Raw genomic sequence first — 23975 nt, forward strand, 5'->3', positions numbered from 1 at the left:
GATCACGAGGTCAGGAGATCGAGACCACGGTGAAACCCCGTCTCTACTAAAAATACAAAAAATTAGCCGGGCGTGGTGGCGGGCACCTGTAGTCCCAGCTACTCGGAGAGGCTGAGGCAGGAGAATGGCATGAACCCGGGAGGCGGAGCTTGCAGTGAGCCGAGATTGCGCCACTGCACTTCAGCCTGGGCGACAGAGCAAGACTCCGTCTCAAAAAAAAAAAACAAAAACAAAAAATTAGCCAGGCGTGGTGGCAGGCCCCCGTAGTCCCAGCTACTCAGGTGGCTGAGGCAGGAGAATGGCGTGAACCCGGGAGGCGGAGCTTGCAGTGAACCGAGATGGCGACACTGCACTCCACTCCAGCCTAGGGGACAGAGCGAGACTCCATCTCAAAATTAAAAAAAAAAAAAGAACTCTTCTTTTGGAATTTCCTTTAGTGCCTATGATGATTCTTTTAAATTCTCCATTTTGATTCTGTAAGAGTTGGTTTACAAACTAAGTAATGGAATTTGGAGTCCAAAATTAAGTGTTACTGCAAAGTAATGAGAGTAGGTTTTTTTTAAATTTTTATTTATTTATTTATTTATTTTTTTGAGACAGAGTCTTCCTCTGTCGCCCAGGCTGGAGTGCAGTGGTGCAATCTCAGCTCACTGCAGCCTCCACCTCCTGGGTTCAAGCAATTCTCCTGCCTCAGCCTCCCACGTAGCTGGGACTACAGGCGCGTGCTGCCATGCCCGGCTAATTTTTGTATTTTTAGTAGAGACGGGGTTTCACGACGTTGGCCGGGATGATCTTGATCTTCTGACCTCGTGATCCGCCTGCCTCGGTCTCCCAAAGTGCTGGGATTACAGGTGTGAGCCACTGCACCTGGCCAAGAGTAGTATTTTAATTTATAATTTTTATTCTTGTCTTTTGATTAGCTTTAAATGTATGTTGTTAAAAATGTGTAGATGGGCTTGATATATATGGATTGATTGTTTTGAAGGACTAATCCTCTTCTGCTGTCTGTGAACTTTGTTAAAAATACACCCTTACTCATTATTTAAAAATCAGGCCAGGTGCAGTGGCTCATGCCTGTAATCCCAGCACTTTGGGAGGCCTACGTGGGAGGGTCACTTGAGGTCAGGAGTTTAAGACCAGCCTGGCTAACATGGTAAAACCCCATCTCTACTAAAAATACAAAAATTAGCTAGGTATGGTGGAGCGTTCCTGTAGTCCCAGCTGCTCAGGAGGCTGAGGCAGGCGAATGGCTTGAAGCTGGGAGGCGGAGGTTGCAGTGAGCTGAGATTGCACCACTGCGCTTCAGCCTTGGTGACAGTGAGACGCTGTCTCAAAAAAAAACAAAAAAACAAAACAAAAAAAAGGCCAGTTGCGGTGGCTCACGCCTGTAGTCCCAGCACTTTGGGAAGCCGAGGTGGGCAAATCACTTGAGGTCAGGAGTTCGAGACCAGCCCGGCCAACATGGTGAAGCCTGTCTCTACCAAAAACACAAAAATTAGCAGGGTGTGGTGGGACATGCCTATAGTACCAGCTGCTCGGGAGGCAGAGGTTGCAGTGAGTGGAGATGGTGCCGCCGCACTCCAGCCTGGGCGACAGAATGAGACTCCATCTCAAAAATAAAATAAAATAAAATAAAAATCAGTGTGTTCAAGTTAAAAAGTACCGAACTGAAAATTTATCATGCTATATATTTATATGCAATTTATGTATGCTTATTGTTCATCCATAAAGAAAAAATAAAGCCTGGACTTAAAGAAAAAATAAAGCCTGGAGAGTGGACAGATTAGTAAGTCTCTCTGGGTCTGATTTCTTATGTGCAAAATAAAGTGGTTGCTGTAGATTATTTCCAGGATTCCATCTGCATTTTTTCTTTACCGCATTTTTGGCACATTTATTTCTATGGACAAAGCCCAAGGTCATCTAGATTTTCTCCTATATTCTAGGAGTTTTATAGTTTTGTATTTTATATTTAGATCTGTGATAAATTTTCAGTTAATTTTTGTGAAAGGTATAAAGTCAGTGTCTAGATTCTTTTTTTTTTTTGCATGTGGATGTTCATTTGTTCCAGCACCTTTTGTTAAAAAGACTATTCTTTCTCCATTGAACTGCCTTTGCTCCTTTGTCAAAGATCAGTTGACTATATCTGTGTGAGTCTATTTCTAGACTTTCTCTTCTGTTCTATTGACCTATTTGTATACTCTTTCACTAATACCATACTGTCTTGATTACTGTAGCTTTATAGTAAGTCTCTAAATCAAGTCGTTTAAGTTCTCAAACTTTATTTTTCTTGAAGTTTATTCTGGCTCTTCTGAGTTTTTGCCTTTCCATATAAACTTGATAATCATTTTGTTGATATCCAGAAAGTAACTTGCTGGAATTTTGATTGGATTGCATTGAATGTACAGATCAAAGTTGGGAAGAACTGACATCTTAACCATAGTGAGTCTTCCATAGCCATTTGTTTAAACAATTCCACATCTAATCCATGATTAAGCATTGCATCTATCTGTTATGTCTCTTTAGTCTCCTTAATCTGGTCATCCTTCTCTGTCTCTTACGACATAGACATATTTGAAGACCACTTGTATTATAGATTGTTGTTCAATCTCATTTTTTTCTGATAGTTTCCTCTTGATGACATTCCTGTGGCAATTTTGGCAGGAAAACTATGAAAGTGATGTTTTGTTCTTACCAGTACATCTAATTAGGAGGCAAATTATGTCAATTTGTACCATTCTGTCTTTTTTTTCCTAACTACTTATTGAACAAATCTTTAACCAGTTTTCCTGTTTTGAACCCCAGGTTCACCTCCCATAAAGGTACTTTGTGCTGCTGATTCATAATACCCATCTCGTGTTCTGCTATGTAAATGAACTTGCTTCTGGGTTTTCCTCATTCGCTGGCTTAGGTTTCAGTTTTCCTGGCTCTACCAGGTCACTTTCACTTGTCCATGTGCTATCTAGTGCATCCATCTGATTTCCAGCTTCCCAAATCAGATTGCTCTTATCTTCCCTGTTCCCTTTATCCTTGTAGAATCATGCCCTTCTAAAAGTAACATCATTAGCATTTACTAGATGACTACGTAAAGTCAGGATAGTGCTTACTTACCTCTTGGGGGTGGGGTATAGCCTGGGAAAGGATATGAGGAAACCTTATAGGTTCTATAAAATTCCTGTAGCATGATCTGAGTAGTAGTTACCTGGACAACCACGTGTAAAAAGAAATATTGAGCTGTATATTTAAGAATAGGGCATTTTATGCATTCAAATGTATGCATGTTATATCTCAAAAATATCACTGTCATTTTAGTGAAGTTTTGAGAGATGGCAGAGGTGAACGCATGGATTCAATTTACTGCCTTTAAGAACTAGATAGTGTTGAAAAAATAAAAACCATTGAACAGTTAACATGATTCAAATTTGTCTAGGGTTATACTAGTACATTTCTACTACTTACCATAACTTTTGGTATAGTTGAAAACTTGGCCGGGCACGGTGGCTTATGCCAGTAATCCCGGCACTTTGGGAGGCTGAGGTGGGTGGATCACCTGAGGTCAGGAGTTTGAGACCAGCCTGACCAGTGTGGTGAAACCCTGTCTCTACTAAAAATACAAAAATTAGCCAGGCGTGGTGGCGCACACCTGTAATCCCAGCTACTCGGGAGGTTGAGGCAGGAGAATTGCTTGAACCCAGGAGGTGGAGGTTGCAGCGAGTCGAGATCACACCATTGCACTCCAGCCTGGGCAACAAGAGCGAAACTCCGTCTGGGAAAAAAAAAAAAGAAAACTAGAACACAAGTTATCATTAATTTTATTTTGCAAAGATAATCAATTTGGTGTACGTTCTTCCAGAGTTTTTCAATGTAATTGCTAATGCACACTTTCACACATATACCCACATGTATTGTAGATATTCACACAAAATTAAATAATACGCATTTGAAGAAAATGGTTATTTGCAAACAAAATATTTGTTTTTCTGGTTTACAGGTATAAGAAAAGTTCTACAGAGACACAGATTATCAGGAAATTGCCACATGGTTACATTTCAACTTGAATTTCAGATTCTGGAAATTCAGGTAAATTAAGAAGCATGTTGTGATAACAGAGATACTTCTGCTATGAGATAAACAATTCCCACACCCCAGCCTTCAACAGTGGTGGAGCTGAAGAGGAGTTCATGAGCCAGGGCCCCCATTCATAGCACATTTGTGCAAAGTGGTACATTTTCAAAATTTCAGGTATTAACAGCCCAGCAACTGCATATGGTAGGGTTGTTGTGAAAGCCATAGGTGCTTTATTGAAGGACAGGTAGCAAGATGCTCCTGGGCTTCCAGTGCAATTCCATGAGGTTGTGGGAATAGTCCTGGGTGTCATCAGTAGTTAGGTGATATGCCAGCCATCTAATATCTATTAGTTATCTGTTGCTGCTTAACCAATCTCCATAATATTTAGCATCTTAAAACAACCCAAAATAGGCCAAACATGGTGGCTCACACCTGTAGTCTCAGCATTTTGCAGGGCCGAGGCAGGAGGATTGCTTGAGCCCAGGAGTTTGAGACCAGCCTGGGCAATGTGGTGAGACCCTATCTCTACAAAAAAATAAAAAATTAGCCAGGCGTGGTGGTGCGTACCTGTGCTCCCAGCTAGCCCGGAGGCTGAGGTGGAAGGATTGCTTTTGAGCCTAGGAGGTCGAGGCTGCAGTGAGCTGTGATTGTGCCACTGTACTCGAGCCTGGGTAGCAGAGTGAGACTCTGTCACGCACACAAAAAAACCACCAAAAATACAATTATCCCTCAGTATCTGTGAGGGATTGGTTCCAGGACTCCCTGTAGTACCAAAATCCACGGTTGCTCAAGTCCCTTAAATAAAATGGTGTAGTATTTGCCTATAATGTACACACATCCTCCTTTATACTTTAAATCATTTCTAGATTACTTCTAATACCCAATACAATGTAAATGCTATGAAACAGTTACTATAGTATATTATTTAGGGAATCATGAGAAAAACAACTTGTACATGTTCAGTACAGATGCAACCATCTGCATCTGTAGATTTTTTTTTTTCAAATATTTTTGGTCTGCAGTTGGTCAATCTATGGATGCGGAACCACAGATAGGGAGGGCTGACTATATTTATTAATTATCTCACCTATTTCGTGTGGGTCAGGAATTTTGGAGCCACTCAGTTGGGTGTCCTTGCGCAGGGCCTCTCATGAGGTTGTGGTCATCTGGGACCACAGCCATTTGAATGCTCCTTGGGGCTGGATGATCTTGTACATTGTACTGAACTGCTGAGACACAACAAAGGGAGGAAGATCCCTTTGGCTAAGACCTTCACATAATATCACAAAGCAGGAAAGTGAAAGCAGACAGAATGATACTAAGTAGCCCCACTGGCCAGGGTGCAGCAGAACAGGGCTCAGCCACCTTCAAAGGCTGACTCCAAGAAAAGTTGAAAGCTGGAGAAAGCAGTTGAAAGAGGAGAAAGCAGTTTCAACCAGTTGGTTTTGCCAGTTGGGCCAACAGGGAATGTGTGCAAAGAGGAGGAACAGAACAGGGAAGGGCTGTCAGGCTGCGTTGGCCTCAGCTCATCAGATAACTAAACTGGTGTAGAGTAGTTGTTGTAACTGAGTTCTATGGACAAGCTGCCTGCTTATATTCAGGGTCATGTGCCAGGATTCCTTATCCTTTTTATCAGTGTCCTTAGCCACAAAAACAGTCCCAAGTTTCCCATTTTGTATGAGACAGGAGTTGGTTATGGAGTCAGGACTTTTCCTTCTTCTGTGTCAGATAGCCACTCCCTAACTAGTCCCAAGGATTTGGTACAGTTACCTGGGTTTGGAAGTTTTGCTTCTCTTTGCAATCCAAGTCTCCATTTGCTATTACTGGCTCTGGCAGGCTGAGGATGGGCTAGGGGTTGTCTAGACCCCCTCATTTGATGGCAAAGCTCCCAGCTTGTACTCAGAGTATCACTCTCACACTGCCAAAGTGACCAAGAAAAGGTGCAGTGTAGCATTGCCAAGGCCATTTGAGCAGGATACAAAACACATTTCAGCATGTTCAGTGTGTCAGGGGCATGGGTGGTAAGTGGCTCTAGGGGACTGACATTGTTCCCATATGGGCACCAGGCCTTGGGGATGTACAAGGTCACCAAGGAGATATCACATGACCACAAAGATCATTTGCTGAAGACTCAAGCGGAGAATGGACCCAAATGGATTGGTATCATTTAGGCTGGACAACCTGTGCCACCATCCCAGGCTTTTCCTTTAGGTGGCTTAGGGACTCCTGGATGTTGTCCCTTTGTAAAAGGTTTCATAGTCTGACTGACTATATTTTCCTTCTTTGTGGCTGATGTGAACTTGACCTGAGAGTGGTAATCTACTGAATGCTCTTCTGTATGCTGGCATCCATTAATTGGCCAGGCCTGCAACCCATGGCAGGATGGTGGAATCATAATCCTGTGGTCCACTTCCATCTCCGAAAACATCTACACTCTTGTATATATGTCCAGGAAACTGCTCAGGGGAATCCTAGCAGCCTTGGGGTCTTGCAGGCTTTTTCTACTGTGTAAGAGTTTATCTCTTTCACAGTTGCCTCATAGGTTATGTGGAGAGAAGCTCCGTTGTGGGCAGAATTAGTCTTGTCCTTGAGAGGCTTGTCCACAAATCCAAGTGAAAAGGGAAAGATTATCCTCTGACATTGAGGTGAATGAGCTTCTTAGTGGAGTTGTACCTTCCAGGATGGGCTGTACCCTAAGATTGATTGGTATGCTCCTTAGTGGGGCTATGGCCTGAGACATAACATAGGCTATAATATCTAACATAGACTACAATATCTTCACTTTATTTAAGTTGCATACTTCAGTCACCTTAAACCTCTGATGGAAAGTATCAAATAGTAATTTGATGCCTTCCTGAGTCAGATAAGGATGAGGTCATGGTGTAGAAGACATTTCTGATAATGCGATATGCTCCTGAAGAATGACTGCTGCCTGACCAGAGTCATTCCTAGCATGAACTACCGCATGGTTTGGCCTGCTGGGCCTGGGCAGCCACCCCAGGGCAGCACAGACAGGACAGAAGCCAGACAGTGGATGTCCTTCCACTTAGGTCCTGCAGCCCCTTCTGCTCTGGCCACACTCTGCCTCCTAACAGACAGTGTTGGCACTGACCCAGAACTCAACAGTATTTCAAGCCAATATTCTCATCCTCTTGCCATGAAAGCATGATTGAAAATTTTGTGACCACTTGGTAATGGCCTGACATTATACTGTTAGCTCACATGCTGAATGAATTAGAATCAGTTGAGCTGGGCCTGACAGAAAACTTAAAAATAAAGGTAAAACTTTAAAAAAAGTATTTTTAAGGTACTTAAAAATAAAGGTATAATAGAGTAATTTCACTATTACTTAAGTAAACTTGTAAGTTTTCAAGGGCTAATATGGTGGTTTTATCATAATCAGGTTCTACCATCGGCCACACATGGCTTCAAGTCATGGCGCAATGATCATATTAGCATTCCATGTATCAGGAAGAAGTTGGGCAAAGAAAGGCTCACCTATTCTTTTAAAAGACACTTTCTGGAAGTTGTACACTCATCATTTTCACTTATATTCTATTGGCCAACAAGTTCATGCAAAGGATGCCGGGAATTTAGTCTTCCTTATGCTTGGCCATATGGCCAGTGAAAAACTGGGGCAAGAAAAAAGCATAAATAGAGGGGACTACTAGCAGTTTCTGTCCTATATGCTTTAGGGGATGCAGAGGGAAAAAAAAATCTAAGGAGAGGAACTGTTGATATCTTCTTTGAAAGACATAGAACCTAGTAATTGCTGAGTCTCTAAAGAGACGTGAGTTGTCATTGTTTAAGTTTTAAAGTATGTATGTGTTTTGGGACTGATTGGTTTTACTAACAAAGTGCTACAGAAAGAGTGTGTTCTCCCTGGCTGTGTTAAGAACTCTCAGTTCTCTCTGAGCCTTTTAGATTTTATGATTCTTCTTGAAGACCAGGACTGGTAAACAAGGTGTTGGAAGAAATTACAGACAGCTGTGGACTCAACAGGGTTTTTGGAATCAGCTGTGTGAGAGGCACCAAGAGTTCTTACATGGGGAGGGAAAAACAAAGGACTATCTCATTTCTCTTTATTGCTTACAATTCTGATAAAATAACTTGATGAAAAGTTTTCGAAATTTTTATTATTTAATGGTAAATTCTAGCATATTCTATACCAACTTGTGTATGTATGCCTTTAGAAACATATCTAGTAGAATTGCTGGGTCAAAGGAGACTTATAAATTCTGATTGATAGTGGCAAATTGCCTTCTAAAATAGTTTTACCATTTTACGTACTGAGCACATTTTTACATTTTTACTGTGAAGACTGATAGAAAAAGAAATGACACAGCAACTTCGTGTGTTCTAAAACATTTTTTAAAAATAAAATTTCCACTAGAGGGAGAGGTTTAGCTATCCAAAAATTAAAAAGTAATCTAAATAGTAAAACCCTCAATTTACAGAATATTGTTGTAATAAAGTTATATTAATATAATATTTGAACTAAACATGACCTGAAATCATGTTAATAGAATGTTAGAACAAAGTGATGACTTATAGTTTGTCTAGGTCAACCCTATTATTTTATAAGTAAATGGATCCAGAGAGTTTGAATGATTACTTATGTTGGTGCAGCTATTGCTGTCCAAGATGGTTGGGACATAGGGCTCTGTTGGCCAGATTTACTTTCTGGTGTTCTTAGTACTACATTTGTGAAGAGTTGTAAGGCCATCAGAATTAACATTTATCAGCCTTCCATAATCCAAGCAATGTAGTCAATTAGATTGGTAGGAGTTTGTGGGGAAAGTGGCAGGTTAAGTATGTTTCCATAGCTTCTGTCCCAATGAAATGAACAAAATTATTCAAAAAATAAGCAATTTTTTTAAATGAAAGAGAATACAATTCCATTATCATAGGCTCCAAAGAAAATCTGTTTGATATTAATGACATTTGATTCTAAACACTGAAATCCAATACAGGGTGCTTCATGAGAGGTTTAGAAGTTTTACAAAGTTAGGCTGGCCACATTGGCTCACGCCTATAATCCCAGCACTGAGGGAAGCCAAGGCAGGAGGATAGCTTGAGCCCAGGAATTAAAGGCCAGCCTGGGCAACATAGCGAGACCCTGTCTCTAAAAAAAAATTAGCCAGGCTTGGTTGCTTACGTATATAGTCCTAGCCACTTGGGAGGCTGAGACAGGAGGATTGCTTGAGCCCACAAATTCAAGGTCACAAAGAACTGTGATTGAACCACTGCATTCCAGCCTGGGCAATAGAGCAAAACCCTGTCTCAGAAAAAAAAAAACAAAAGAAAAAAAAAGGACCAACTTAATGGCACCTTTTTCCTAAAGATCTCTACCCATAATCCTTCAGTTGTAGAGGAGAATGAGAACTGTGGGCTTAAGTGGACCATAGTAGAAAGGAATGTGGTGCTGAGACTCATGTAGGGGCTTTGAGGTCAGATTGTTTATAAGGTCTCTTCCCTTATTTACCAGCTGGGGAGAATTGACCTAGTTAGCAGTACCACAAGCAGGGGAGAGATGGAAAAACAATATTTTGAAGTCAGCTTTTGAGTTGTTAAACAGGATTCTGTAACCCAACAAAAAATTTTTTTTGCCTATCGTAAGGGGTGAAAAAGCTGAAATCTAACATGTATCTACACATACCTGACCAAGAGATCAGATGTGTTCCTGAGATTTTTGCTTTCATTTTCCTTTCTTTCCTTTTTTTTCTGGTAACAGTTCTATTGAGATATAATTCACATACCATATCACTTACCAGTTTAAAGTGTACAGTTCAATACTTTTTTTAAAGATATAATTTATTTGGAATCCAAGCTTTGTTTCACGAGTTTATTATTTATTATTATTATTATTATTATTGTTACTCTTTTTGAGACTGTCTCACTCTGTTGCGCAGGCTGGAGTGCAGTAGCACGATCTCGGCTCACTGCAACCTCTGCCTTCCAGGCTCAAGCGATTCTCCTGCCTCAGCCTCCCGAGTAGCTGGGATTACAGGCGCCCGCCACGACGCCTAGCTAATTTTTTGTATTTTTAGTAGAGACAGGGTTTCACCACGTTGGTCAGGATGGTCTCCAACTCCTGACCTCAGGTGATTCGCCCACCTCTGCCTCTGAAAGTGCTGGGATTACAGGCGTGAGCCACCGCGCCCGGCCAGTCTTTGCTCATTTTATAGGTAAAAAATGGCATCTTATCGGCCAGGCGCGGTGGCTCCTGCCTGTAATCCCAGCACTTCAGGAGGCAGAGACGGGGGGATCACGAGGTCAAGAGATTGAGACAGCCCGGCACGGTGGCTCACGCCTGTAATCCCAGCACTTTGGGAGGCTGAGGCGGGTGGATCACAAGGTCAGGAGATCGAGACCATTCTGGCTAACACGGTGAAACCCTGTCTCTACTAAAAAATACAAAAAAAGTAACCAGGCGTGGTGGCGGGCGCCTGTAGTCCCAGCTACTCGGGAGACTGAGGCGGGAGAATGTTGTGAACCCGAGAGGCGGAGTTTGCAGTGAGCCGAGATCGCGCCACCACACTCCAGCCTGGGTGACAGAGCGAGACTCCGTCTCAAAACAAAAACAAAAAACAAACAACAAAGAGATTGAGACCATCCTGGCCGACGTGGTGAAACCCCGTCTCTACTAAAAATACAAAAATTAGCCGGGCGTGGTGGCGGGCACCTGTAGTCCTAGCTCCCCCGCTTTGGGGAGGCTGAGGCAGAAGAATCGCTTGAATCCAGGAGGCGGAGGTTGCAGTGAGCTGAGATCGCGCCGCTGCACTCCAGCCTGGCGACAGAGCAAGACTCCATCTCCAAAAAAAAAAAAAAAAGCATCTTATTGTTTTAATTTACAGTTATTATTAGTGAGATTGAACTTCCTTTTTTGTTTTTGTTTTGTTTTTGTCTTGATTACTCTTTCCTTTTATTTGGTGGCATTTCATTTTGCATATTTCAAAAGTATTTTTGTCTTTTTGAAGTTTACCGTGCTTTGATACAGAAATTTTTATCTTTATTTTAGAATAAGGAGAGATTATCTTCTGCTGTTACTGACCTCAACATAATAATGGAGCCCACAGGATGCTCAGAATTAAGTGAATTTGTGTCTAGGTAAGCTATTTTACAAACTTACTTTTTTAGAGAAAAAAAGTAAATTTACAGTTTACAGTTTTAAGTTTACCTTTTCCTCTTCTTAGTAAGTAAATAGGCCTTCTCTGAAAGTATAACACCACTGTTGTGGCTTATATTTAAGCCCATATTCTCTATATCTATCATTCTTTCATTTAGTTTATATTTATTGCACATTCACTATGTGCTGGGTATTAAAATTAAAATGTGAGCCAAAAAAAGATACAATCCTCAGTCCTCATGGAATTGACAGTCTAGTGGAGAAGTCAGATATTAATCAAATAATGGCAGAAGTAAATATAAAATTATGGCTATATTAAACGCTACAAAGGAGAGTTACATAGTGCTGTTGAAATATATATCAAGAATTTTTGTTTTTTATTATTTTTGTATTTTGTTTTTAAATTAGAGATGAGGTCTCACTATATTGCCCAGGCTGGTCTCAAACTCCTAGGCTCAAGCAGTCCTCCTGCTTTAGCCTCCCAAAGTGTTTATCAGGAATTTGACTAGCAGAGAGAACATGAAATCATTTCCTGAAACTTGAGCTGACATCTGAAAAATGAGTAGGTGTGAACTAACAAAGAGGGAATAACTTTGCTGAGCACTTTGCCAGCAGGGAGCATGGTGTTTGTGAGTAATTGACACAGGGCCACAGTGACAGGTGGAGGCAAGAGCCTAGGAGAATGGTGTAAGATGAGGTTAGGAAATTAAGTAAGGTCCATACTACTGGGAATTTGGTATAAAGAGTTTTATTACAGTCCCAGGACCAAGTGAAACTATTGAAAAGTTTTGAGCAGGGCCTGAGGAAAGCAAAAGTGTGGCATCCTAGAAAGAATTATTCTGGATGCTATGGGGAAATGGAATGAAGGGGTGCAATCATTGATACAAGCGAGTCAATGACTAGTCTTTTATTTATTTATTTATTTTTTTAATTTTTTTTTTTTGAGACGGAGTCTCGCTCTTTCACCCAGGCTGGAGTGCAGTGGCGCGATCTCGGCTCACTGCAGGCTCCGCCCCCCGGGGTTCACGCCATTCTCCTGCCTCAGCCTCCCGAGTAGCTGGGGCTACAGGCGCCCGCCATCTCGCCCGGCTAATTTTTTGTATTTTTAGTAGAGACGGGGTTTCACTGTGTTAGCCAGGATGGTCTCGATCTCCTGACCTCGTGATCCGCCTGCCTCGGCCTCCCAAAGTGCTGGGATTACAGGCGTGAGCCACCGCGCCCGGCCGACTAGTCTTTTAAAACAGTTCAGGCAAGAGAAGTTTATAGTTTGGGCTGAAATGATGGTACTTAGCTAGATGGATTTGGGAGATAATTAGGAAGCAAAAATGAGTGGGCATGGGATTGCTTGAGTAAAAGGGATTAGAGGTGATTCACAGGGGATAACTCTTTGATTATGGTGGTCCCTTCTGCTGCTAAGGGAAGGTTGGAAGAGGACAATTGTCAGATGAGATTATGACTTTATTTTGGACATATGGGACTTGAGTGCCTTTGAAAACACCAAAATAAAAATGAGAAAGAGGCAGCACAGAAGAGGTGGGGGTGGGAGATATAGAACACTGGAATTATCTTCTATTGGGTAGGAATTAAAGCCTTGAGCAGGAATGAGATTGCCTATGAAGGAATATAGAGTGGAACTAGAAAAGGCCCTAGAACTGAGCCTTGAGGAATTCTAAAATATACTGGCTGAATAGAAGGGAAGGATCCTGCAAAGGAATTAGAAAAGGAACTGTTTGAGAGGTAGGGAGAATACCAAGAATGTGTTGTGTCATGGCAGAGATCACATATTTCCTTTTCTTCAGACCATGGTTTGGAAGTAGCATCTGCTATTTGGAAATTACAAAAGGAAGAGTAGTGAGCTATCTCTCTTGCTGTAATAATGAGCATATTATAGTTACTTAATAAATATTTAATCTCAGCTTTTTGGGCAGTTTTTTAGACTGGGTTCCCATTTTGTGGAGAGTGACTGGTATTTTAGAAAGGGTGCTGAACACAGGTGAGAGGACCTGGATTTTAGTCCAGATTCAATTACCTTGTGTAAGTTACTTCTCTTTTTGGAGTTTCTTTCTTCTTTATCTCTGCTGTTACGCAATTTAAATGCTATATGCCTAACTACGAATTTATTTTTAGTTTTTCATTATAGATCTGTAGTTCTTCAGACAGGATTGGTATCTTTTTTTTTTTGAGACGGAGTCTCACTCTGTTGCCCAGGCTGGAGTGCAGTGGAGTAATCTCGGCTCACTGCAAGCTCCGCCTCCCGGGTTCACGCCATTCTCCTGCCTCAGCCTCTCCGAGTAGCTGGGACTACAGGCACCCGCCACCACGCCCGGCTAATTTTTTGTATTTTTTAGTAGAGACGGGGTTTCACCATGGTCTCGATTTCCTGACCTCGTGATCAGCCCACCTCGGCCTCCCAAAGTGCTGGGATTACAAGCGTGAGCCACCGCGCCCGGCCAGGATTGGTATCTTCAGGTTTTGAAAAATTTTTAGTCATTATTTTATTGACTCTTGCTTCTACCTTGATCTTCCCTTATCACAGTCTACCTTCACTTTAAATAGTAAGCATTTCACATGTACTATAAGAACAACAGTATACTTTCCTTTTATATTCCCTCAACCATTGTATTATTATTTTCAAACAATTGTCATACACTTTTACATGTTCCAAGTGTCTCAGGGAGTTGTTACTATTTTTGCCTTAGACTGTCAATTATTTTTTAAAGCAATTAAAAATAAGACAAAACTTGTTTTGTTTTGTTTTTTGAGACGGAGTCTTACTCGGTCATCCACGCTAGAGTGGAATGGCATGATCCTGGCTCACTGCAACCTCCGCCTCCCAAGTTCAAGCAATTCTCCTGCCTTAGCTTCCCAAGTAGCTGGGATTACAGGCATCCAGCCACCATGTCCAGCTAATTTTCCTTCTTTTTTTTTTTTTTCATTTTTGGTAGAGACAGGGATTCACCACGTTGGCCAGGCTGGTCTTGAACTCCTGACCTCAAATGATCCACCCACCACGGCCTCCCAAAGTACCAGGATTACAAGCATGAGCCACCGTGCCTGGCTGGCAAAACATGTTTTTGTATATCTATCTTCATTTTTTCTTTTTTTTTTTTATTACTATACTTTAGGTTTTAGGGTACATGTGCACAATGTGCAGGTTTGTTACATATGTATCCATGTGCCATGTTGGTTTGCTGCACCCATTAACTCGTCATTTAGCATTAGGTATATCTCCTAATGCTGTCCCTCCCCCCTCCCCCCACCCCACAACAGTCCCCAGAGTGTGATGTTCCCCTTCCTGTGTCCATGAGTTCTCATTGTTCAATTCCCACCTTTGAGTGAGAACATGCGGTGTTTGGTTTTTTGTCCTTGTGATAGTTTACTGAGAATGATGGTTTCCAGTTTCATCCATGTCCCTACAAAGGACATGAACTCATCATTTTTTATGGCTGCATAGTATTCCATGGTGTATAGGTGCCACATTTTCTTAATCCAGTCTATCGTTGTTGGACATTTGGGTTGGTTCCAAGTCTTTGCTATTGTGAATAGTGCCGCAATAAACATATGTGTGCATGTGTCTTTATAGCAGCATGATTTATAGTCCTTTGGGTATATACCCAGTAATGGGATGGCTGGGTCAAATGGTATTTCTAGTTCTAGATCCCTGAGGAATCGCCACACTGACTTCCACAATGGTTGAACTAGTTTACAGTCCCACCAACAGTGTAAAAGTGTTCCTATTTCTCCACATCCTCTCCAGCACCTGTTGTTTCCTGACTTTTTAATGATGGCCATTCTAACTGGTGTGAGATGATATCTCGTTGTGGTTTTGATTTGCATTTCTCTGATGGCCAGTGATGATGAGCATTTTTTCATGTGTTTTTTGGCTGCATAAATGTCTTCTTTTGAGAAGTGTCTGTTCATGTCCTTCGCCCACTTTTTGATGGGGTTGTTTGTTTTTTCTTGTAAATTTGTTTGAGTTCATTGTAGATTCTGGATATTAGCCCTTTGTCAGATGAGTAGGTTGCAAAAATTTTCTCCCATTTTGTAGGTTGCCTGTTCACTCTGATGGTAGTTTCTTTTGCTGTGCAGAAGCTCTTTAGTTTAATTAGATCCCATTTGTCAATTTTCGCTTTTGTTGCCATTGCTTTTGGTGTTTAAGACATGAAGTCCTTGCGCATGCCTATGTCCTGAATGGTATTGCCTGGTTTTCTTCTAGGGTTTTTATGGTTTTAGGTCTAACATGTAAGTCTTTAATCCATCTTGAATTAATTTTTGTATAAGGTGTAAGGAAGGGATCCAGTTTCAGCTTTCTACATATGGCTAGCCAGTTTTCCCAGCACCATTTATTAAATAGGAAATCATTTCCCCATTTCTTGTTTTTGTCAGGTTTGTCAAAGATTAGATAGTTGTAGATATGTGGCATTACTTCTGAGGGCTCTGTTCTGTTCCATTGATCTATGTCTCTGTTTTGGTACCAGTACCATGCTGTTTTGGTTACTGTAGCCTTGTAGTGTAGTTTGAAGTCAGGTAGCGTGATGCCTCCAGCTTTGTTCTTTTGGCTTAGGATTGACTTGGCGATGTGGGCTCTTTTTTGGTTCCATGTGAACTTTAAAGTAGTTTTTTCCAATTCTGTGAAGAAAGTCATTGGTAGCTTGATGGGGATGGCATTGAATCTATAAATTACCTTGGGCAGTATGGCCATTTTCACGATATTGATTCTTCCAACCCATGAGCATGGAATGTTCTTCCATTTGTTTGTATCCTCTTTTATTTCATTGAGCAGTGGTTTGTAGTTCTCCTTGAAGGGGTCCTTCACTACCCTTGTAAGTTGGATTCCTAGGTATTTTATTCTTTTTGAAGCAATTGTGAATGGGAGTTCACTCATGATTTGGCTCTCTGTTTGTCTGTTATTGGTGTATAAGAATGCTTGTGATTTTTGCACATTGATTTTGTATCCTGAGACTTTGCTGAAGTTGCTTATCAGCTTAAGGAGATTTTGGGCTGAGACAGTGGGGTTTTCTAGATATACAGTCTGCAAACAGGGACAATTTGACTTCCTCTTTTCCTAATTGAATACCCTTTATTTCCTTCTCCTGCCTGATTGCCCTGGCCAGAATTTCCAACACTATGTTGAATAGGAGTGGTGAGAGAGGGCATCCCTGTCTTGTGCCAGTTTTCAAAGGGAATGCTTCCAGTTTTTGCCCATTCAGTATGATATTGGCTGTGGGTTTGTCATAGATAGCTCTTACTGTTTTGAGATACATCCCATCAACACCTAATTTATTGAGAGTTTTTAGCATGAAGGGTTGTTGAATTTTGTCAAAGGCCTTTTCTGCATCTATTGAGATAATCATGTGGTTTTTGTCTTTGGTTCTGTTTATATGCTGGATTACATTTATTGATTTGCGTATGTTGAACCAGCCTTGCATCCCAGGGATGAAGCCCACTTGATCATGGTGGATAAGCTTTTTGATATGCTGCTGGATTCAGTTTGCCAGTATTTTATTGAGGATTTTTGCATCAATGTTCATCAAGGATATTGGTCTAAAATTCTCTTTTTTGGTTGTGTCTCTGCCAGGCTTTGGTATCAGGATGATGCTGGCCTCATAAAATGAGTTAGGGAGGATTCCCTCTTTTTCTATTGATTGGAATAGTTTCAGAAGGAATGGTACTAGTTCCTCCTTGTACCTCTGGTAGAATTCAGCTGTGAATCCATCTGGTCCTGGACTCGTTTTGGTTGGTAAGCTATTGATTATTGCCACAATTTCAGAGCTTGTTATTGGCCTATTCAGAGATTCAACCTCTTCCTGGTTTAGTCTGGGGAGGGTGTATGTGTCCAGGAATTTATCCATTTCTTCTAGATTTTCTAGTTTATTTGCGTAGAGGTGTTTGTAGTATTCTCTGATGGTAGATTGTATTTCTGTGGGATCAGTGGTGATATCCCCTTTTTCATTTTTTATTGCATCTATTTGATTCTTCTCTCTTTTCTTCTTTATTAGTCTTGCTAGCGGTCTATCAATTTTGTTGATCTTTTCATAAAACCAGCTACTGGATTCATGAATTTTTTTGAAGGGTTTTTTGTGTCTCTATTTCCTTCAGTTCTGCTCTGATTTTAGTTATTTCTAGCCTTCTGCTAGCTTTTGAATGTGTTTGCTCTTGCTTTTCTAGTTCTTTTAATTGTGATGTTAGGGTGTCAATTTTGGATCTTTCCTGCTTTCTCTTGTGGGCATTTCGTGCTATAAATTTCCCTCCACACACTGCTTTGAATGTGTCCCAGAGATTCTGATATGTTGTGTCTTTGTTCTTGTTGGTTTCAAAGAACATCTTTATTTCTGCCTTCATTTCATTACGTACCTAGTAGTCATTCAGGAGCAGTTTGTTCAGTTTCCATGTAGTTGAGCGGTTTTGAGTGAGTTTCTTAATCCTGAGTTCTAGTTTGATTGCACTGTGGTCTGAGAGACAGTTTGTTATAATTTCTGTTCTTTTACATTTGCTGAGGAGAGCTTTACTTCCAACTGTGTGGTCAATTTTGGAATAGGTGTGGTGTGGTGCTGAAAAGAATGTATATTCTGTTGATTTGGGGTGGAGAGTTCTGTAGATGTCTATTAGGTCTACTTTGTGCAGAGTTGAGTTCAATTCCTGGATATCCTTGTTAACTTTCTGTCTCGTTGATCTGTCTAATGTTGACAGTGGGGTGTTAAAATCTCCCATTATTATTGTGTGGGAGTTTAAGTCCCTTTGTAGGTCACTCAGGACTTGGTTTATGAATCTGGGCGCTCCTGTGTTGGGTGCATATATATTTAGGATAGTTAGCTCTTCTTGTTGAATTGATCCCTTTACCATTATGTAATGGCCGCCTTTGTCTCTTTTGATCTTTGTTGGTTTAAAGTCTATTTTATCAGAGACTAGGATTGCAACCCCTGCCTTTTCTTGTTTTCCATTTGCTTGATAGATCTTCCTCCATCCGTTTATTTTGAGTCTGTGTGTGTCTCTGCACATGAGATGGGTTTCCTGAATACAGCACACTGATGGGTCTTGACTCCTTATCCAATTTACCAGTCTGTGTCTTTTAATTGGAGCATTTAGCCCATTTCCATTTAAAGGTAATATTGTTATGTGTGAATTTGATCCTGTCATTATGATGTTAGTTGGTTATTTTGCTCGTTAGTTGCTATAGTTTCTTCCTAGCCTCGATGGTCTTTACAATTTGGCATGTTTTTGCAGTGGCTGGTACCAGTTGTTCCTTTCCATGTTTAGTGCTTCCTTCAGGAGCTCTTTTAGGGTAGGCCTGGTGGTGACAAAATCACTCAGCATTTGCTTGTCTGTAAAGTATTTTATTTCTCCTTCACTTATGAAGCTTAGTTTGGCTGGATATGAAATTCTGGGTTGAAAATTCTTTTCTTTAAGAATGTTGAATATCGGCCTCCGCTCTCTTCTGGCTTGTAGAGTTTCTGCCGAGAGATCAGCTGTTAGTCTGATGGGCTTCCCTTTGTGGGTAACCCGACCTTTCTCTCTGGCCGCCTTTAACATTTTTTCCCTCATTTCAACTTTGGTGAATCTGACAATTATGTGTCTTGGAGTTGCTCTTCTCGGGGAGTATCTTTGTGGCGTTCTCTGTATTTCCTGAATCTGAATGTTTGCCTGCCTCGCTAGATTGGGGAAGTTCTCCTTGATAATATCTTGCAGAGTGTTTTCCAACTTGGTTCCATTCTCCCCGTCACTTTCAGGTACACCAATCAGACGTAGGTTTGGTCTTTTCACATAGTCCCATATTTCTTGGAGCCTTTGTTCATTTCTTTTTATTCTTTTTTCTCTAAACTTCCCTTGTCGCTTCATTTCATTCATTTCATCTTCCATCACTGATACCGTTTCTTCCAGTTGATCGCGTCGGCTACTGAGGCTTCTGCAATCTTCGCATAGTTCTCGAAACTTGGCTTTCAGCTCCATCAGCTCCTTTAAGCCCTTCTCTGCATTGGTTATTCTAGTTATCCATTCGTCTAATTTTTTTTTCAAAGTTTTTAACTTCTTTGCCATTGTTTTGAATTTCCTCCTGTAGCTCAGAGTAGTTTGATCGTCTGAAGCCTTCTTCTCTCAACTCGTCAAAGTCATTCTCCGTCCAGCTTTGTTCCGTTGCTGGTGAGGAACTGCGTTCCTTTGGAGGAGGAGAGGTGCTCTGCTTTTTAGAGTTTCCAGTTTTTCTGCTCTGTTTTTTCCCCATCTTTGTGGTTTTATCTACTTTTGGTCTTTGATGATGGTGATGTACAGATGGGTTTTTGGTGTGGATGTCCTTTCAGTTTGTTAGTTTTCCTTCTACCGGACAGGACCCTCAGCTGCAGGTCTGTTGGAGTTTGCTAGAGGTCCCCTCCAGACCCTGTTTGGCTGGGTGTCAGCAGCAGTAGCTGCAGAACAGCGGATTTTCGTGAGACCACAAATTCAGCTGTCTGATAGTTCCTCTGGAAGTTTTGTCTCAGAGGAGTACCTGGCCGAGTGAGGTGTCAGTCTGTCCCTACTGGTGGGTGCCTCCCAGTTAGGCTGCTCGGGGGTCAGGGACCCACTTTAGGAGGCAGTCTGCCCGTTCTCAGATCTCCAATTGCGTGCTGGGAGAACCACTACTCTCTTCAAAGCTGTCAGTCAAACAGGGACATTTATGTCTATAGAGGTTCCTGCTGACTTTTTGTTTGTCTGTGCCGTGCCCCCAGAGGTGGAGCCTACAGAAGCAGGCAGGCCTCCTCGAGCTGTGGTGGGCTCCACCCAGTTCGAGCTTCCTGGCTGCTTTGTTTACCTAAGTAAGCCTGGGCAATGGCGGGCGCCCCTCCCCCAGCCTCGCTGCATCCTTGCAGTTTGATCATAGACTGCTGTGCTAGCAATCAGCAAGATTCCATGGGCATAGGACCCTCCGAGCCAGGTGTGGGACACAATCTCCTGGTGTGCCGTTTTCCAAGCCCGTTGGAAAAGCGCAGTATTAGGGTGGGACTGACCCGATTTTCCAGGTGCTGTCTGTTACCCCTTTCTTTGACTAGGAAAGGGAACTCCCTGACCCCTTGCGCTTCCCGAGTGAGGCAATGCCTAGCCCTGCTTCGGCTTGCGCACAGTGTGCTGCACTGACTGTCCTGCACCCACTGTTTGGCACTCCCTAGTGAGATGAACCCAGTACCTCAAATGGAAATGCAGAAATCACCCATCTTCTGTGTTGCTCACGCTGGGAGCTGTAGACTGGAGCTGTTCCTATTCGGCCATCTTCTCATTTTTTCATTTCCAACATTCTTCATTTCTTTATGTTGATTCAGATTTCTAACTGCTATGCTCCTTCTTCCATAAGAACTTCCTTTAACTTTATTATTTTTTTTTTTTTGAGACGGAATTTCACTCTTTTTGCCCAGGTTGGAGTGCAATGGCACGATCTCAGCTCACTGCAACCTCCGCCTCATGGGTTCAAGTAAATTTCCTGCCTCAGCCTCCCAAGTAGCTGGGACTACAGGTGTATACCACCACACCTGACTAATTTTGTATTTTTAGTAGAGACGGGGTTTCACCATGTTGGTCAGGCCCTGGTCTCAAACTCCTGACCTCAGGTGATCCACCCGCCTTGGCCTCCCAAAGTGCTGGGATTACAGGTGTGAGCCACCGCACCCAACCCTTTAGCATTTCTTACTGTGCTGGTCTGTTGTCCGTAATATCTATCAGCTTTTGTTTCTCTGGAAAGGTCTTAATTTTGTCTTCATTTTTTGAAAGATATTTTTGCTGGCCATAGAATTCTGAGTAGACAGGTTTTTAAAAAATATCTATCTTTAAACATACTCTTTCATAATCTAGATTGCATAGGTGTGACAAAAATCTGCGATGATTGTTATCTTTATTTTTCTGTATTAGTGTGTCTTGTGTGTGTGCTTGGGGCAGCCTTAAATCTTTCTCTAAATTTTGTGTTTCTGTAGTTTGTGCTATGTTTAGGGTATATTTGTGTGAAAATTATCAACCATGTCTTTTAAAGTATTTATTTTGCCCTGTGTCACTCTAACGACACATATGTTAGACTATTTGACATATTGTCCCAGCATTTGGATGCTCTGTTCTATTTCTTTCATGCCTTTTTTTCTTTTTGTTTCAGTTTGGATAATTTCTCTTAACCTATCTGCAACTTTGCAGAGTCTTTCCTCTGTTGCAGTACTGTCTGCCAGTGGGCCCATTTAAGGAGTTCTTTATCTAGCTTGTAATGCTTTTTATTTCTTGTGTTTTCATATTCCCTTGTATGGATGTACCAGAGTTTCTTTATTCATTTACCCATTGAAGAATGTCTGGGTTATTTTCAGTTTTTGGTGAATATAGCATTTTTTTTTTTTTTTTTTGAGACGGAGTCTCGCCCTGTCACCAGGCTGGAGTGCTGTGGTGTGATATCAGCTCACTGCAACCTCTGACTCCCTGGTTCAAGTGATTCTCCTGCCTCAGCCTCCTGAGTAGCTGGGATTATAGGCACGCACCACAACACCCAGCTAATTTTTGTATTTTTAGGAGAGACGGGGTTTCACCATGTTGGCCAGGATGGTCTCCTGACCTAGTGATCCGCCCACCTCAGCCTCCCAAAGTGCTGGGATTACGGGCGTGAGCCACCATGCCTGGCCTATGTATACATTTATGTAGCATATTATAGCGTATAATATAGCATATTATCTTTAAATATATATATATGTATACACACACATACACATGCATTCATGCCGCTACATTCATATGCTATAAATATGTATATTACACACACAAACGTACATGTATATGCTGCTGTGAACATTCACTAGAGGTTTTTGTGTGAATGTAAGTTTTCTTTTCTCTAGGGTACATAACCAGAAGTGGAATTGCTGAGTCATATAAGAGTGTGTTTAAATTTATAACAAACTGCCAAACCGTTTTCCAGAATGACCATACTGTTTTGTATTCCCACCAATAATGTGTGAGAAGGTCTGTTAATATTTTTGTGAATTAATTTTGTGATGGTCACCTACTTTTAGATGTAATAGTCCCAGGAATTTATTGTTAGAATAAAATTTTGGAATTTTTATCCTAAATTTCTCTTAATGTTCACTTTATACTTGAGAAGGAGACATTTCGAGTTATTTTTGTTTCCTGACTACTTTAGTTGAAATTGAAATGGGTTACTGCCAACGTTTTATGAAAGAAATCCATGACATCTGTTTTACATTTAGTGAAGTTTGGACTTTGCTTAGGAAAAATAGATAAATTACAGTCATTCTTACAGCTGTGAAAGCCAACACCCACACCCACACACAAAATTTCTTTCTATATGGAAAACTCTTATGTGCTGTAGTACAGTATCCTTTATGAAGATGCAAATGGAAGAATGATTTGTGAATTTTTTAAAGTTCATTGTAAAAGAACAGTCTTTTCTTCTGTGTGTGTGTGTTTAAACTTGAGTCATCATAGCTTTTAAGATTATTTTCATGGCTTACTCCCTCATCACATGATTAAGAGTTTATTTTTTTGCTCACTTGTTTGATGGAGAACGAAATATCGTGTCACTGTGGCCTTTAAGCGCGAATGAACTAATTTCTCCTCTTTGTAGGCCCATACTCTTTGGAAAACAATTTTTTTCAGATGTTTAAATAATTTTTTAAATAGTTATTAGACTGACTTTTAACACATAATCTCCAGTGTTCCCTGTCAAGTACATGCTTATGCAGCTTTGTGTTAATTCAGCTATTATTTTATGTTCTTTGTTTTCAGTGAATCTACTTGGTTTTTTTGTTCACTATTGCCCAGGCTGGTCTCAAACTCCTAGGCTCAAGCAGTCCTCCTGCCTTAGCCTCCCAAAGTGTTTATCAGGAATTTGACTAGCAGACAGAACATGAAATCATTTCCTGAAACGAGCTGACATCTGAAAAATGAGTAGGTGTAAACTAACACCTACTAACATCCTTTCTTGCCTTCTTTTAGATTATTTAACTTGTTTTCCTATTTTTTTATTGTGGCAAAATACTTACAAAATCTACCAACTCAACCATGTTAAAGAGTACACTTCAATAATAGTAAATACATTCATTATGTTGTACAACCATCACCAGTCTCCGTCAACATAACTCTTTCCTCTTTTAAAACAGAAACTTTGGCCGGGCATGGTGGCTCACGCCTATAATCCCAGCACTTTGGGAGGCTGAGGCGGGCGGATCACGAGGTCAGGAGTTCAAATCCAGCATGGTGAAACCCTGTCTCTACTAACAATACAAAAATTAGCTGGGCATGGTGGTGCGTGACTGTAGTCCCAGCTACTTGGGAGGCTGAGGCAGGAGAATTGGTTGAACCTGGGAGGCAGAGGTTGTGGTGAGCCGAGAGCGCCACTGCACTCCAGCCTGGGTGACAGAGTGAGACTGTCTCAAAAAAAAAAAAAAAAAAAAAACCCAGAAACTTTGTACCCATAAACAATAACTCCCACTTCCTCCCTCTCCTCATCCACCATTCTACTTTTTGTCTGTGTGATTTTGATTAATACTAAGTATTAATCTAAGTACTTCATATAAGTAGAATCATATAGTATTTGCCTTTTTTCTTTAGATGGAGTCTTGCTCTGTCGCCCAGGCTGGAGTGCAGTGGCATGATCTCGGCTCACTCTAACCTCCACCTCATCAGCGATTCTCCTGCCTCAGCCTCCCAAGTAGCTGGGATTACAGGCATCTGCCACCACGCCCAGCTAATTTTTATATTTTTAGTAGAGTATAAAAGACAGGGTTCTCCATGTTGGCCAGGCTGGTCTTGAATTCCTGACCTCAGGTGATTT

General features: G+C 41.3%; 1 protein-coding gene across 1 annotated transcript in view; it reads left to right on the forward strand.

The window, feature by feature from the left end:
- The window catches only part of CENPP (centromere protein P), a 294971-nt gene that overhangs the window by 8491 nt on the left and 262505 nt on the right, over positions 1–23975 (forward strand). The window contains exons 3-4 of the mRNA XM_032164530.2: positions 3989–4077; positions 11087–11175. Coding sequence (XP_032020421.1) covers positions 3989–4077; positions 11087–11175 — 178 coding nt within the window. The remainder of the gene's footprint in view (positions 1–3988; positions 4078–11086; positions 11176–23975) is intronic.

This window comes from Hylobates moloch, unplaced genomic scaffold, assembly GCF_009828535.3.
Source record: "Hylobates moloch isolate HMO894 unplaced genomic scaffold, HMol_V3 SCAFFOLD_10, whole genome shotgun sequence".
Taxonomy (NCBI): domain Eukaryota; kingdom Metazoa; phylum Chordata; class Mammalia; order Primates; family Hylobatidae; genus Hylobates; species Hylobates moloch.